This window comes from Heliangelus exortis, chromosome 27 (assembly GCF_036169615.1).
Source record: "Heliangelus exortis chromosome 27, bHelExo1.hap1, whole genome shotgun sequence".
NCBI lineage: Eukaryota > Metazoa > Chordata > Aves > Apodiformes > Trochilidae > Heliangelus > Heliangelus exortis.
Window position 1 is genome coordinate 680,287 of NC_092448.1, and position 16,130 is coordinate 696,416.

Here is a 16,130-nt window from a genome sequence, read left to right on the forward strand (position 1 = left end):
TGTCACACCGCAGGGCTGTGACCAAGCTGCCAGAGCACTCAGGGCTTACCCAAGGGTGCAGAAGGAGACTGTGGAGCTGGAAAGGGGACAGCTTGGAAAAGATCAAGCGCTGGTGCTCCCGGGCAGTGCCCTTGTGCCAGGACTCTTTCCCCTCCACCTCTGCACATAGGCACTGCCCTGCAGCTCCAGACAGGGTCTCAAAGGAAGGGCCTCAGGCAAACATTCACTGGAAGTTTATTTATTCTGTTTAAACACAGAGAGAACACATTTCCTCTGTGAAAATCTCCTGGTTAATTAATACATGGAGACATCAGTGATGAGAAAGGACACAAGCAATGACATTACTCTTTAAGCAATAGTTTGAAAATGAAAGCAGAGAAAAATCCCAATCCAAATAAGCAGTATCTACAACAAAACTCAGTAAAACTTTCCTGAAGACTGGTTGGGCTTCTAGTGAGTAACATTACGAGAGACATGAAGATGAAGCCAACCATTTTGACCCTTTTGAAAAATCATCTAGATATCTGCTTCTTCAGGGCATTCTTGAGCTCCTGGTTCCTCATGCTGTAGATGAGGGGGTTCACTGCTGGAGGAACCACCGAGTACAGAAATGACAGCACAAGGTCCAGGGATGGGGAGGAGATGGAGGGAGGTTTCAGGTAGGCAAAGATGCCAGTGCTGACAAACAGGGAGACAACGGCCAGGTGAGGGAGGCACGTGGAAAAGGCTTTGTGCCTTCCCTGCTCAGAGGGGATCCTCAGCACAGCCCTGAAAATCTCCACATATGATACTACCATGAAAACAAAACACACAAAGCCTAACAAACAATTTAATACAAGAAGACAAATTTCCCTGGTGTAATCAGAGCGTGAGCAGGAGAGCTTGAGGATCTGGGGGATTTCACAGAAGAACTGGTCCAGGGCATTGCCCTGGCAGAGGGGCAGGGAAAATGTATTGGCTGTGTGCAGCAGAGCATTGAGAAACCCAGAGCCCCAGGCAGCTGCTGCCATGTGGACACAAGCTCTGCTGCCCAGGAGGGTCCCGTAGTGCAGGGGTTTGCAGATGGCCACGGAGCGGTCGTAGGACATGATCGTCAGGAGATAAAACTCTGCTGTGATGAAGAAGAAAAAGAAGAAGATCTGTGCAGCACATGCCTTGTAGGAGATCTCTGTGCTGTCCCAGAGGGAACTGGCCATGGCTTTGGGCAGAGTGGTGGAGATGGATCCCAGGTCGAGGAGGGAAAGGTTGAGGAGGAAGAAGTACATGGGGGTGTGGAGGTGGTGGTCACAGGCGATGGTGGTGATGATGAGGCCGTTGCCCAGGAGGGCAGCCAGGTAGATGCCCAGGAAGAGCCAGAAGTGCAAGAGCTGCAGCTCCCGCCTGTCTGCAAATGCCAGGAGAAGGAAATTTGTGGTGGAGGTGCTGTTGGACATTGGGTGACACTATGGATAGAGACCTTCTTGTGGGAAAAAAAAAAAAAAACAAAAATAAAGGAAGTTAGGGCAGTGTTGCTTAAAAAAACATGATTAAATTTCTCCTAGAGACACACAAACAGTTTCTCCCATTTCATGAACACCTTTGGAATATCCCTTTCAAACACCCTGGCTTGTCCTGGCTGAATGTCCATAAAGGAGCAGGAGGGGTCTGTGCTTCTCTACAGCAACTGGTAAAAAGGAGCAGGAGGGGATCTCAGATTAAATCCTCTAGTGACATTCAGGAGCTGTACATCATTGTCACCCCCATGCACCACCAGACTGCAGAGCAGAGCTGATGGGATTCAGCATGGTTTGCTCTGGAAAAAATTCTCAAAAATCAATGAAAATAATTTTAATGCAGAAGCCCCTGGCATTTGTGCTGCTCTGCAAGTGAAACCCTGAGGGTGCTGAGAGACAAAGGGACTGTCCCTTAGTGCAGAGTGAGGACAGCAGCTCTGTCCATCAGTCCTGCTCTCAGCTGCACAAAGAGGCAAAGACCCTCAAGATGGGGTATCCTGATGGGAGGGTGGGCTGACCCCCAGCCCCACACCCTGCAGTCCCCACAGCCCCAAATCACAGGTACTTTGGATGCTTTTCCTTCTTGGACACAGCAGCAGGACAGGACCTGCAGCATCAGTGTCTGAGCTGCACTCAAAATCTCAAGCCCAAGCCCAGAAAAAAGAAGGGAAAGAACAAGGGCAGCAGAAGAAGGGGCCAGAGGGGAACCTGCCAAAGTTCTGCTGCCAAGAGAGTCGGGAGAGGGAGACACAGGCAGAGACTCCAGCATTTCTCCTCTCTGGTGGGGAGGAGAGACTGCTGGAAGGATGCTCAGAATTCAGTGCCCATGATCTGAAGGGCTGGGGGACTGTGCTGTGTGACAGAGAGCAGGGTTTAGCTCTAGGGAGGGCAGCAGCTCTGCAGGGGATGGCTGGGAGGTGCAGGAATCCCCCCTGCCATCATCTTCCAGGCAGCAGCTCCCTCTCCATCCCTGCCCATCTCTGCTGCCTGCAGCTCTTTCTCTGTCCCCAGCTCTCCTCCCTCTCAGTGCTCACAGCCCCCATCCCACCCCCTGAGTGCTCAGCTCTGCCCTGCAGACCCCTCCTGGCAGCAGCAGGACCTGTCCAGGGGAATCTCTGAGATCTAATGATCCCTGGAGCAGATTAGAAAAGGACTAAGGAAAACTGGGGTCTGTGAGCCTTCTGCAGAGTGCAGAAAGAACTTTCCATGCCCTGGAGAGACAAGTGGAAGCAGAACCTGAGGAGAGCCCAGAGTGGAGCAGGAAAGCCCTGCCTTGAAGGGACTCCTGAAAAGTCCCCTCAGAAATCTTCTGGGCAGCAGCTGGAGCTGTGAGCAGCCCTGAGCAATTCATCCCTCTCTCAGCAGCACCAGGAGCCTGCCCTGTGCTCCCTGTCTCCTGCCAGCCACAGCTTCTGCCAGCACCAGGGAGCTCCCCGGGCAGGCTGAGAGCTGCCCCTGGCAGGCAGGCAGGCAGGCAGCAGAGTCCCTGCCCCAGCACACAGCCCCTGGGCTGCAGGACCCTGCTCTGAAGGACAGCCCTGGCCACCCCTGCCTGCACACACCCCCTCCCTCCTCTTCACAATTCCCCTTCCACCTCCAGCCCCTTCCCCCCTTCCAGCTCCCAGCACCTCTGGCTCTGCAGCTTTAGGAGATGCCTCCAGACACTGCACCAGCTTCACTGCCCTGCACCAGACACTCACCATGGCAGAAGCTGGGAAGGTTCTCCTCCACTCAGCTGCCACTCATCCCCTCCATCTTCACCCCCTTGAAGCTCTCTCTGCCTTGCTCATCTCCCCCAGATACCCTGGCAGTGCCCTCAGCCCTGCTGCGCTCTGCAGAGGAGCTGCTCCTGCCCAGAGCTGTCTCTCTGCAGCACTGCCCACTTGCCAGCAGCTCCCTCCATCCCAGGAGCCCAGCTCACAGCTGTCAGGAGCCCTCTGGGGGGTTGATGCTGAGCCCATGACAATTGCTCAAGAGGCAAGGAGAGGAAGCTGCAGAAGCTTCTTTCTCCACAACCAAGTCCAAGTCCAAAGTTTCCAAAGTTTCCAAAGTTTCTTGGCGTGTGCCTGGGTCCCCCTGAGGGACAGCCCTGAGAAAGCAGCGTCCCCTGCAGGGGGTGGGGGGAGCAGGAAGCAGGAGGCAGTGATGGCAGGTGGGGAAAAGGAAGGTGCAGGTGGCTCTGGTGCTGAGGAAGCCTGGCTGTGTGTCAGGACTGCAAAGGGCCCAGCCCTGAGCCCATTCCCCAAAGGTGCCAGCCCTGAGCCCCAGCCCCTGGCAAGGGAGGGAGATCCTGTCCCTTCCTCAGCCCTCAGGGCTCTCCTGGCACCACTGGCATGTGCAGATGGGCAATGCCAAGGGCAGGACTATGGCCCGGCACCTCCCAGCCAGCCTCCTGCACATGGACAAGGAGGCCCTGAGCCCCAGTGCTGCTGGAAGCTCCACTTGTCTCCCCATGGCCATCAGGGACAGAGACAAGAGCCAGCAGCAAAGGCATGGAGAGCTTGGCTCTGCCAAGTCTGCCTCCAGCTTTTCCACACCTTTGCCCTCTCTCATCTCCAGCACAGTCTGTCCTGGGCTCTCCCATCCCCTGTGCCTCTTGCCCTGCAGGCTCTGCTCCTTCACCCGCCTGCCCCACCTTGCTGTCCCCTTCCTCTCCTGACATCTCTGTGTCCTCCCTGCCTCTGCCTTGGCACACAGAGCCTTGGCCTGATCCAGGCTCCTGCTGGGGGATGTGCTGTTCCCCAGCATGGCCCTTGCACTGACATTTCTTTCTTCTGCTCTCCACTCCAGCCATCCCCAGCTGCACTTTGGGGAATTACTTCTTGCCCAAGCTGTTGCCCACTCTGAAGAAAAGCTCCACCATGCCCAAACCCACCCTTCAGGCACTCCCAGGATCCTCCTTTACTGCCCACAGTCCCCACAGCTCTTAGCCTTGACCATCAACCTCTGCACACTGGCCATGGGCTTGGTGCCTCCAAACCCCATCTTGGGAGAGCTCTGAGATATCCCCATGGTACCTCAGATGGCTGAAGGTCATATCTGAATCACATATTCTGAATCACAGAATCACAGAATTTTTTTTTTTTTTTGGAAGGGACCTCTCATGCTCATCCATTGCAACCCCCCTGCAGTAATCAGGGACACTCTCAACTAGATCAAGTTGCTCTGAGCCACCTCAAGCCTGAACTGGAATATTTCCAGGGATTAGACCTCAACCACCTCACTGGTCAACATGTGACATTTTTTCCACTACTCTCATGATGAAGAACTTTTTCCCTACATCCAGTCCAAATAAACTCCTCTCTAAATTAAACCCATTGCCTTTCATCCTATCAGTCCAGGCCCTTGCACGCAGCCCCTCCTCAGCCTTCCACTAGGAATCCTACAGGTACTGGAATGTCCATTGTGCTACAGTCAGTACCACACAGGAGGATGAAAGAGGGGAAGGAGAAAACTTCTTTTGACACTGAAGGGGATTCCACATCTCTGCAGTGGTAGATGTAGCTCTCAGTACTGAGTAGGAAAGGAGAAGTCTGCCTTACAGAATATTCAGTACTCTGAGTGTGCAAACACAAACACAAAGAACGTTCTCAGGAGCAGCACACATTGATTTACTAAGGAGAAATCTTGCTTGACTCACCTGATATCCTTCTGCAAAGGGATGGCCAAATGGGCAGATGAAGGGAGAGCACTGGATGTCATATACCTTGACTTCAGTAAAGCTTTAGACATTTTTTCCCATAACATCCTCATAAGATAACTGAAGAAATGAGGAACAGATGATTGGACTGTCAGGTGGATTGGTAACTGGCTCAACAACAGAGTTAAGAGGGTTGTGATGAGTGGCACAGAGTCAAGTTGGAGGCCTGTGGCCAGTGGTATTCTCCAGGGATCAGTACTGGGTCCAGTTTTGTTCAATCTCTTCATCAATGACCTGGATGAGGGGATGGAGTGTACCCTCAGCAAGTTCACTGATGATCCAAGCTGTGAGAGGTGGCTGAGACACCAGAAGCTCTCCATCAGATGTGGACAGGCTGGAGAGCTGGGCAAAGGTGAACTTCATCAAGTTCAATAAGGACAAGTGTAGAGTCCTGCATCTGGGTAGGAATAACACCAACCACCAGTGCAGATGAGGGGACATCCTGCTGGAAAAGAGCTCCACAGAGAAAAATCTGGAGTCCCAGTAGGCACTAAATTCTCCATGGGTCAACAAGGGGCCCTTGTGGTCAAGAGGACCAATGGTGTCCTGGGGGGCATCAGGAAAAGTGTGTCCAACAGATCTCGGGAGGTTTTCCTACCCCTCTACTCTGCCCTGTGAAACCACATCTGAAATACTGGATCCAGTTGTTCCAGGGGCAGGAATCAACTGGAGAGTGGGCAGAGGACAGAAAGGCATGGGGTGCACCTGGCCTTTAGCAAGCCCTTTGCCATGCTCTACCATTGTCCTGTTGTAGCCAGACTGGGGATGTCTGGATTGAAGAGGTGGGTGATGTGGTGGGTGGGAAGTTCACGAGATGATGAGGGTCACAGTGCCATCAGGGATCCAAAGTCCTCCTGGCAAGCAGTGATGGTGCCTCAGTGTCCAGAACTTGTGCCAACACTGTTTGCTGTCTTTATAATCCCCCTGTGGGGTGGGACAAAAGGCACCTTCAGCCCCTTGGTGGATGAAGCCACGCTGGGGAAGCCCTTGAGCAACCTCATCTGGTTCATCCTGCCTTGAGCAGGGCACTCAGACAAGGAGATGCTCAGGGGTCTCTTCCAGCCTGAGGTATTCTGTGATTCAGAAGGATCTGGAGGGTCATGGGAATGATCTGTGGGAAACATAAACCCCATGTTCAAAAAGGGAAAGAAGGAAGATCCAGGGAACTCCAGACTGGTCATTTACACCTCTGTACCACATAAGGTCATGGAGCAGATCCTCCTGGAGGCACTGCTGGAGCAGAAGAAAAATGAAGAGGTGATTTGGTATAATCAACACAGCTTCCTCAGGGGGAAACCGTGCCTGACAAACCTTGGGGCCCTTCTATGGGAATATCACAGCACCAATAGACAAGGGAAGAGACACCAAGGTCAGCTACCTGGACCTGAGCAAAGCCTTTGACACTGTCCCACACAAGATCCTGGTCTCCAACCTGGTAAAAGATGCGTTGGATGGATGGATGGATGGATGGATGGATGGATGGATGGATGGACCACTGGGTAGATAAAGAACTGCCTTGATGGCTGCACCCAAAGTGTGGCCACAAGGATGATCAGAGGGCTGGAGCACCTCTCCTATGAAGACAGACGGAGAGACTTGGGGTTATTCAAGCTGGAGAGGAGAAGGCTCTGAGCAGACCTCAGCCTTCCAGTACCTGAAGAGGGCTACAGGAAAGCTGGTGAGGGACTTTAGGATGTCAGGTAGTGATAGCACAGGGGGGAATGGATTCAGATTAGAGGAGAGTAGATTTAGATCAGATACTAGGAAGAAGTTCTTCCCCATGAAGGGTGGTGAGACACTGGCACATGTTGCCCAGAGAGGTGGTGGAAGCCCCATCTCTGGAAGTTTTTAAGGTCAGGCTGGATGGAGCTCTGAGCAACCTGATCTAGTGGGAGGTGTCCATGCCCATGGCAGGGGGGTTGGATAGATAAAACTGGGCTTACTAGAGAGGAGCCTGGAAGTGGCACGTCAGTACCCACTGGTCAGCTTGGGGAGGTGGGCTTTAAACTGAAGGACCTGCAGGGAGGGATCCAAGGTGGCAATGATCACCCCACCATCACCACTACAACTGATCTGGGATGAAACCAGGACAGCCAGAGGAGTGTAAAATGTTCCTTGGCTGTCTCCTTAAATAGGAACCAAAGGATCAGCCTCCTGAAGTGTATGGATACAAACACAAGCAGCCTGGGAAATCAAGAGGAGGAACTGGAGCTCCATGCCCACTCAGGTAGTTCTGGTATCATAGGAACAACAACTGAAACATGGTGGGAAGGGGCACAGGACTGGAGGATGATGACAGAAGGCTATGGGCTGTTCTGTCAAGACACAGAAAAGAGAAAAGCCTCAGAATCAGCTCCTCAAACACCAGAGCTTTTGCCAGCTGTGCTACTCGAGCATTTCAAGCACACCCAATCCAAACACAGCTCTCACAGCAGCCACACTGCCTCTGCCATCAACATCTTCAAGCAGGGGAAAGGAACCGCTCTGAGAGCTGCAGGGCAGAGGAGAGGGGCAGCTGAGAGCAGTCCCCGAGGGGAGAGCAGTGCTGGAGCAGAGACACCTTCCCCTCTGGGGAAAGGAGAGAGGAGAAGGGAGAGAGACTGAGGGGCTGGAAACTCAACTGCACAGCTGGCATGGAACAGCCCTGCTGGAAAGGAAAAGAAGGAAATCTAGACACAGAGAGACAAGAGGCATCTCACCTTCCTGACCCTTGCCCCAGCCATGCTCACGCTGCTCAAATGTGACTTTTTTCTAAAATTTAATGTATTTCAGTTAGTAACTGATGTCCCCCTGGTACAGAGTGCTCCTCCATGGGCTGCAGATCCACATCTGCCCCTCCGTGCTCCTCCATGGGCTGCAGGGGACAGCTGCCCTCTCCCCACAGCCTGCAGGGGAACTTCTGGTCTGGCCCTTCCTTCAGTCACTGACCTTGGGGTCTTGTGGAGGGCTGGCAGCAGGCTTCCACCTCCTTCTCCATGGACATCTTGGGCATTTTCTGCCACAGACATTCCATGGTCACCCAGGGCAGCTGCTGACTCCTGAGGGAGGTGCTCTCCCAGATATGGGCACCCCAGGTCTCCACACCCCTTCTATACCCCCAGGGTCACCACAGAGACCCCCATGACAATGGTGTCCAGGCACCAGACCCTGCATCACAAAGCCCTGGTGGTGGCTGTGGAGACTCCCAGGCCTGGAACTGGCTGGGACTGTGTCACAGAACCATGGAATCATGGAATGGGTTGGGTTGGAAGGGTTAAAGGTCATCTAGTTCCAACCCAACCCATTCCATGATTCCATGATCCCACTCAACTGAAGCCAACCCTGTCCCTGTCCCCATGGAACTCACTTCTTAATCCCATCCACAGCATCAGCCTCAGTCAGAGCTGGTGGACAGACAGATGAGTTTCAGACAGCTGTGTACCCGGGTGGTCAAGAAGGCCACCAACATCCTGGCTTGTATCAGGAATAGCATGGCCAGCAGGAATAGGGAAGTGATCGTGCCCATGGATAAAGACAGGAAACAGTGTTGGCACAAGTTCTGGACACTGAGGCACCGTCACTGCTTGCCAGGAGGACTTTGGATCCCTGATGGCACTGTGACCCTCATCATCTTGTGAACTTCCCACCCACCACATCACCCACCTCTTCAATCCAGACATCACCAGTCTGGCTACAACAGGACAAGGGTAGAGCATGGCAAAGGGCTTGCTAAAGGCCAGGTGCACCCCATGCCTTTCTGTCCCCTGCCCACTCTGCTTCAGCAATCCCCTCTTTGTCCTTCACCTGCCTGGAACATTTCTCATTTCCATGGTTTTCCTTTTCTCCCAGTCCCAGGGTCAACAAGTATCTGTGTGTGCTGAGGGGGAGAGGCTGTGGTGTCTGCAGCAGGAGCAGCAGCAGCGTTGGCTTTCTCAACAGCAGCAGTGTCTGTGGGCAGCAGCTGCAAAGAAAGCAAAAGTACAAGGCAGAAAATTACCTTTATCCTGCCCCAAACCAGGACACACCTGGGTTGATTTTTAGCCGTACCTTACACTAAGCAGAGGTCTGCAGAAATAAAATGATATCCTCTTAACTTCAGAATGAGAGTGTGGTATGGTGTGACATAAAGAGATATTCCATAGATACAGGAAACACAAACCAGCAAACAGACTGGAAAACCTGCTGATGAGGTCCTTTGTTCCAGCTGCTGACCACCAAGGGATGGATGCTCTCTGCTTGGCTGTGGGACCCGCTGGGAACAGGACTCCCCCAGAGATTTCTCTGCAGGGACCAAATGCTTCCACCCAAAGTATTCAGGAGTGAATTCTTTTCTCCAGAAGAGCCCTTCATGGCAAAGCTGTCTGTGCCTTAGAGCTTGCTGCCTGTTTCTTGAAGAGCTGCTCTCTCTGGGGATATCCAAATTCCTCTTTCTGCCTGACAAATAGGAAAGTCCTGTCCCCCTCTGCAGGATGTGTCTGTCGGGTGCTGGTCAGGCTGCAGAAGTCATTCTGTGCAGAGGCAGCACAAGTTTTGAGTGGATCCCCAAAGGGAGATGGTAAGATGAGTGTTTGCTGCTGGGAGTTGTGTCTGAAGGAAAGGGAGCAGATCAGAGGGCTCGGTGTGGAGCCCCGTGTGACAGCTCTAGAGCAGAGCTGCCATGAAGGCTCTTTTAGAATGAGGCTCTGAAACTTGAGTGGCATCAGGAAGCACTGGGAAGAAATCCACTGTCCATGTGCTTTCCTTAGGAAAATGAACCCTCTGGCCCACAGCATGGAACTGGAGCTGAGCTCTGGCACTCCAAACTGAGCCATGCCAGACAGGCAGCAAAGGACATGAGCACATTGCTGGTGCCCAAGTGATTTCTGGAGCAGTCTTTCTACTTCCAAGGCCCTTTCTGCACTCTTGAAAAGCAGGCTATGGTTTTTCCTTCAGAAATATGGGGTTTTTTTCTATTCCATTTCATAAAGCAGGTGTGCAGAAACTGAAAAAGGGTAAAGAGGAGCACGTTTGTTAACAGCAAGAAATAAGATTGACAAACTGATGAAAATTTTAAAACCAAAATCGAAATCAATTTATTGACAAAAATTACAAAAAAGGAGAGGGTGGGGAGGGCAGGGGAGGGAAAAAAAGAAAAGGGAAGGGAGGGGAAAGGCGGGGGGGGAAGGGGAGGGGAAACAGGAGGGGAAAGAAGGAAGGTGAGTGGGGGAATGGGAGGGGAAGGGGAAAGAGGAAAGAGGGAGGGAAAAGGGGAAAGAGAAAGGGGAAAAATAAAGGGGAAGGAGAAAAGGGATGGAGAAACAGAAAGGGGGAAATGGGCAAAGGGGAAAAGAGAGAAAGAGAGAAAGGGAGAGAGGGGGAGAGGGGGAGAGGGAGAGAGGGGGAGAGGGGGAGAGGGGGAGAGGGGGAGAGGGGGAGAGGGGGAGAGGGGGAGAGGGGGAGAGGGGGAGAGGGGGAGAGGGGGAGAGGGGGAGAGGGGGAGAGGGGGAGAGGGGGAGAAGGGGAGAAGGGGGAGAGGGGAGAAGGGGGGGAGGGGGGGAAGGGGGGAGGGGAGGGGGGGAGGGGCGAGGGAAAAGGGGGGAGGGAAAAGGGCGGCAGGGGGGAAGGGGAAAAGAAGGAAAGGGGGAGAGGTGGAGAGAGGGATGAGGAGGAGAGGGGGAGAGGGGGAGAGGGGGAGAGGAGGAAAGGAGGAAAGGAGGAAAGGAGGAAAGGAGGAAAGGAGGAAAGGAGGAAAGGAGGAGAGGAGGAGAGGAGGAGAGGAGGAGAGGAGGAGAGGAGGAGAGGAGGAGAGGAGGAGAGGAGGAAAGGAGGAAAGGAGGAAAGGAGGAAAGGAGGAAAGGAGGAAAGCAGGAAAGGAGGAAAGGAGGAAAGGAGGAAAGGAGGAAAGGAGGAAAGGAGGAAAGGAGGAAAGGAGGAAAGGAGGGATGGAGGGATGGAGAGATGGAGAGATGGAGAGATGGAGAGATGGAGAGATGGAGAGATGGAGAGATGGAGAGATGGAGAGGACTACACAGGAGAGGAGTGGAGAAGAGAGGGGGAAGCAAGGGGAAGCAAGGGGAAGCAAGGGGAAGCAAGGGGAGAGGGAGGGAGAGGGAGGGAGAGGGAGAGGGAAAGGGGAAGGGGGAGGGAAGGGAATGGGAGAGGAGGGAAAAGGGAAGGGGGGAGAGGGAGAGGACTACGCATCAAAAAACCACCAGGGAAGGGCAACAGGGCTGTCATCCATCCAACAGACTAAGAACATTTATTCAGACTGACAGAAACATATTTTCATCTCTTCTGGTCCATCACAAGATATGGAATAAGCTCCCAAAGATGTAGTTTAAAGTTCATCAGTGTCTGGGGAGAAAAGAGACAAGATTCCTGGTGTTACTTTTACAGGAGAGAGGGGCAAAGAGGTCACTGTCAGAACATTACGGCTACGAAGCCAGAGCTGAACACTCTCTGTGATTAAAAGCAGACAGCAACAGAAGGAAATTGGCTCAGGGGCTTCCTGCTTTGAAACAGCACCAGTCACTGCAAAGCTGTGACTCTGGAGTAATCAGTACAAAATAGGTGCAGTTCCTCCTGGGACATCTGGCCTCACATCACAGAACATGTTTGATGCCATGGATGACAAACATTCAACTCCCCTGACGACTGCCTGAACACTACTGAGTGATCTTTCCCTAAAGAAAGGAGAACTTTTGTCACTGATCAGCCTCTTCTTGCCTATTCAAATAAAAAGAGACTGCAACAGAGGAGCTACAAACACAAGCAATGAGTAAGGGACAGCACAGACCACAAACTGACAGCAGAGGGTGTGTGTTATGGGTCAGTGCTGAAGGCAATCACTGGAAACTTGGTTTGGTGGTTTTTTTCAGGCAGCTGCTTAAAGCTCTACAAAGCATTTTGTAAGCAGAAAGTTTCCATGTTCAAGTAAGTGTAAAGCTAGCAGAAAAAACCCTGTGCTTAGCACAGGAACTAAACAGCTTTCAAGATGTTGTTTTCAAGAGTTAGGAGCAGTCATCTTTGTACTTACTCTAACATGACACATTACCATGTCCAGCTTCTTCAGAGACAAATTCATCCTGTTCCTGCCTGTACTAGAATTGTACAGAAAACACACCATTAACATTGTGCAATATTAAACTTCTAAAACATTCTTCCAATCCACACAAAACCAGGCAAAAACTCCAAGGGCCAAAGAAGTGAGGCCATAAACCAGCAGAGTGGAGGGAAGGGACCTCTCTCCAGGACTAAAGGGAGAGCAGTGACCAAATTCACAGCTCCTCCAGGAGTACCCCATAAAAACCCAAATGCCTCCTACACACAGTGGATCTCCCACACTGAGGTATAAAGTGAGATTTGTGGCAGATTTAGTTATTATAGTCATACATCCTAGAAAAGAATATTTAATTTAAAGCTTAGCTCGGAACATCCTATGGCATCATCTTTGGTTTCTGGGCACTCCTGGAAAACAGCCCTCAAAACCCAAACTTTTCACCCCTAGCACACCTAGATGTTGTGTTGGGATGAGGAGGAGTTACACCATGAGTAATCCCTGCAAATGAGCTGTAAGTTTAGGTTAAAAAGCACAACCCTGCATGCTGATGCTCTTCAGCAGTAGCTGAGGATGGGATTTCAAAATGTTTACCTTGTCTGCAGAAGAGGAAATCCTGTTCATCAATGGTTCTGCTCCTCTGGGTGAACTGGGGATGCTTCCTACTGGACTTCTGTTCAGAACCAGACTGGTGCCAGGATGTCCCAGGTGAGTTGAATGGTGAACTGGATTTGCAGCCACTTCCACGTCTGTTCTTTTATCTTCCACAAAGCTTTCTGTTGGCTTTTCCTAAATTTTATTTCCACCAGTTCTGAAATATTCAGACACAAAGAATTATCTCTGGCAGGAACCAGGAACAGTAGAGGGGATTAGGAATGACCAAACCCGACAGTCCCTCCTTTCCTCCAGCCACCCACCCAACTACCATCTCCCAAAGGAACCTTTTTTTTTGGCACTAGGAATACAAAGTTTTTCCCAGGGTAAAAGCATTGACAGCACTCCTGGAGTTCTTCCCCCTCTTCCCTCTTAAAGAAACTGAAAAATGAAGAATAAGGTGGTTATCTGACACAGGCAGGTATTCACCTCACTCAAACACTCTGGGGTTGAGAGGAAGAAAGAAATGGAATTTTAAAGCACTCTTCACATCACTATTCAGACAAAGAGCACACCAGTGTCTAATTACTCAACAGGACTAGTTCCTGTTTTCTAGAAAATAAAAATTAACAAAATGGGTACAGCGAGATCTTTAAATCTTTGCTCTGCCTGGGACTGGTGGAATTTGCAGAAAAGAACTTTAACATTCCAATCAGTCTTCTGACCAGTTAATTAGCCCAACACAGATACACAGAAGAAATTTAAAGATTGCTGCACATCACAAAATAGAGAAGAGAAAGCTTAGTGGCTGAGATTGACTTTTTTGAGGAACAGGCAGCTCCCAAAAGACAGAATGCAGAAATGAAGAGCAAAACACTGCTCAGAGCCTTCAACACTGCAAAAAGTCTATCCTTTACCTCCCTTTTTTTACTTTTCCAGCCTCATAGTTTAAGACTTGTTCTCTTAAACCAGCACACTTGGCCTTTTATTCCTTGTTCATCTTTTCCAGTGTGGAAACTTGCTTTTCAGCAGAGTTTGTGGAGAATGTCATTAAAGCATCCCTGTGCAGCAGCTGATGGAATAAATGGCCTTCCCTCTGGAGCTGGGCCAATGCCTCCTGTGTGGACAGAACCACAGAACCACAGAATCATTAAGGCTGGAAAAAACCTCTAGGATCCTCCAGTCCAACTGGGAAACCAACACCACTAAACCATGTCCCCAGAGTGGGAATAATGTGCTCCACTCTCCCCTGAGGTGTTACACAGGACCCTTCTGCCCAGCCCTGCCCCAGATGCCCAACACCATCAGGATACCCTGCATCTGGCAAGGATTTTTCCTCATCCTAAGAGGACTGTACCCAACTTCAGACAGTAACACAACTTTCCTCTGCAGGACTCTGCCATCACCATTAGTCACTTTCTGGTTACTTTTCTTTACCTTACTGTATAATCCAATTTACTCTATAATGCCCCTTATCAGTCCAGACTCCAATGCAAAATATTTGGCTTCACATACCTGCACCCCAGAGCTGGCAGTGGCTTCCTTTAGGCCTCTGTTTTTGCTGCTGATGACGTATGGAAAGCAGATCCTGAGTGCTCACCTACAGGAAAAACAAGAGACTTTTACAACCAGCATGACTTAATGCTACTTATTTACTCCTAGAGTTCATTAATGGTGAGAACAATCTTAACACAAAACAAGACATCCCCTCAAGTTTATGACCAGCTAGAGAGAAAATGATCAGAATCCTCCTCCTCCTCCTCCTCCTCCAATATTTCTTCTGTCACTTGGTCAGTGTTCATTCAGGTCACACACAGCAACGTGCATGCAGCTTGCTGACACAAAACACTTGGTTCAGAGGGAGAACACAGCAAGAAAAGCAAGAAGGGCACTTCCTTGATACACACCACTGTTTGCAACACAAAGCCACAATTTCAGTTCTCAAAGAACGAATGAAAAAGAACAGGAATCCCACCAGGATTCACAAGTGAGGGAAGAAATTCAGTATCAGAAGTCCACACAATATTTGGTCATTTACTGTGCATTCATAGAGGAAGAATCTCAATCAGTATTAAACAAATCATTCCTCTCACCAGTCTTGTTCTCTGCAGTCCCTGTCAAAATATCAGGACTTTCATTAAAAATGTACTTGGGGACACATGCAGCAATTGCAGCCCACAATTCTTTCTTGAGTTCTTCCTGCTCCTGATTCTCCTCCATTTCTTCCTCTACAGGTGACTCTTCCTAAAAGAGATCAAACCAAACAGCTGGAAAGAGCTGAAACAAGGACCTGCTTTGCCCCCCACTGCCAGCTTGAAAAAGACTTTTCCTGCCTAAGACAGAAGGGAAACTTGGCTGAGCTTGCTTTTACAAGGCCTTCAGCTTTTCCATGGAAATCTGCAGCAGCAGAAAGAAATGCCTCCTGTCCTCAGTCTCAGCCCTGCTTCTGCACAGCCCCCAAGAAGCACTCCCTCACGCCAGCCCAGCTTCATTTCAGTTACAGCAAGCTCTCAGCTGCTCCTGGATCTCCCTCCTACCCTCCCCAGCCCCACCATGGCAACCTCCCTGTCCTTCACACAAAGTACCTGAGAACCACACAGAGATGTCCAGTGACCTTCCTCAGCTTTCTCCTTCTGCAGAGCTTCCAGCTCTGCCTGGAGACCTACACACCAGGGAAGAAGGGAGAGATGCAGTGGTTTTAGTTCACTCTGCTACGCCCCTGCTCTTTTTTTGAGGTTTTCTTTAGTCACCAGGGACCTCCATTTCTAGAACAATCACATTGTCTTCAACCATATATGAGTAGTAAATTAGAATGGATGTGAATAAAAGGAGTTATTTATTTATCTTGCAATTGGCACCTTGCCAGACTTAATCACAGGAGAGGAGTCACTGGGAATGTCTGGAAAATGAGCCAGCTAACGGAGGAGCAGGAGGGAGGAAGGACTGGCCAGGGACAGAGGCTTAGGAGGTGATTAATACCTTTATTTGAACTATATGGCTTTTTTATTTCTCAAATGAAAAAGTCCTTTGTTTTCAAAATTTACTTCTCTCACTTTCTAGAGTAAGAAAATAAATAAAAAAACAAACAAACTACTTGGCAAGTCTACTTGCAGAGCAGGACATCATGCAACCTTTTCCTTACCAGCTTTCCCGTACTCCAGGAAAATGTTCCATAACTCCAACAAGTTTGGCTTCTGCTCCTTCTTGACCTAAAGATTTATTTTAGATTTAATGTTTCATTTCTAAACACCCTAGTAGTCACAACAATAAACATTGTTTTCACATCAAATATTGAACAGGAAATATAATCAGGTTGTCTTTTTCATAG

The 16,130-nt window shown here is 50.4% G+C and overlaps 3 protein-coding genes and 3 long non-coding RNA genes across 7 annotated transcripts in view; 2 read left to right on the forward strand and 4 right to left on the reverse strand.

Moving 5' to 3' along the window:
- Positions 1–2,586, reverse strand: part of LOC139787951 (uncharacterized) — a 540,427-nt gene extending 537,841 nt beyond the window's left edge. The window contains exon 1 of the long non-coding RNA XR_011722739.1: positions 2,290–2,586. This is a non-coding gene — a long non-coding RNA (uncharacterized lncRNA). The remainder of the gene's footprint in view (positions 1–2,289) is intronic.
- LOC139787944 (ankyrin repeat domain-containing protein 7-like) overlaps positions 1–16,130 on the forward strand; it is a 118,687-nt gene that overhangs the window by 18,636 nt on the left and 83,921 nt on the right. The window lies entirely within an intron of this gene.
- Positions 1–16,130, forward strand: part of LOC139787948 (uncharacterized) — a 112,714-nt gene that overhangs the window by 8,689 nt on the left and 87,895 nt on the right. The window lies entirely within an intron of this gene.
- On the reverse strand, positions 61–1,433 carry LOC139787798 (olfactory receptor 14J1-like). The gene has a single exon (XM_071727129.1). The coding sequence runs from the start codon at positions 1,431–1,433 to the stop codon at positions 513–515; it is 921 nt and encodes a 306-aa protein (XP_071583230.1). The 3' UTR covers positions 61–512.
- LOC139787949 (uncharacterized) lies at positions 11,383–13,027 on the reverse strand. 2 transcript variants are annotated; one of them, XR_011722737.1, is made up of 3 exons: positions 12,803–13,027; positions 12,188–12,251; positions 11,383–11,505 (listed from the first exon to the last, which is right to left on the reverse strand). It is a non-coding gene; the product is annotated as an uncharacterized lncRNA (long non-coding RNA). The 2 variants fall into 2 exon arrangements; XR_011722736.1 differs by having other exon boundaries at positions 11,383–11,834.
- The window catches only part of LOC139787626 (POTE ankyrin domain family member B-like), a 133,773-nt gene continuing 131,962 nt past the window's right edge, over positions 14,320–16,130 (reverse strand). The window contains exons 11-14 of the mRNA XM_071726884.1: positions 15,945–16,011; positions 15,388–15,464; positions 14,896–15,046; positions 14,320–14,402 (exon numbers count right to left, since the gene is read on the reverse strand). Coding sequence (XP_071582985.1) covers positions 14,347–14,402; positions 14,896–15,046; positions 15,388–15,464; positions 15,945–16,011 — 351 coding nt within the window. The 3' untranslated portion in view covers positions 14,320–14,346. The remainder of the gene's footprint in view (positions 14,403–14,895; positions 15,047–15,387; positions 15,465–15,944; positions 16,012–16,130) is intronic.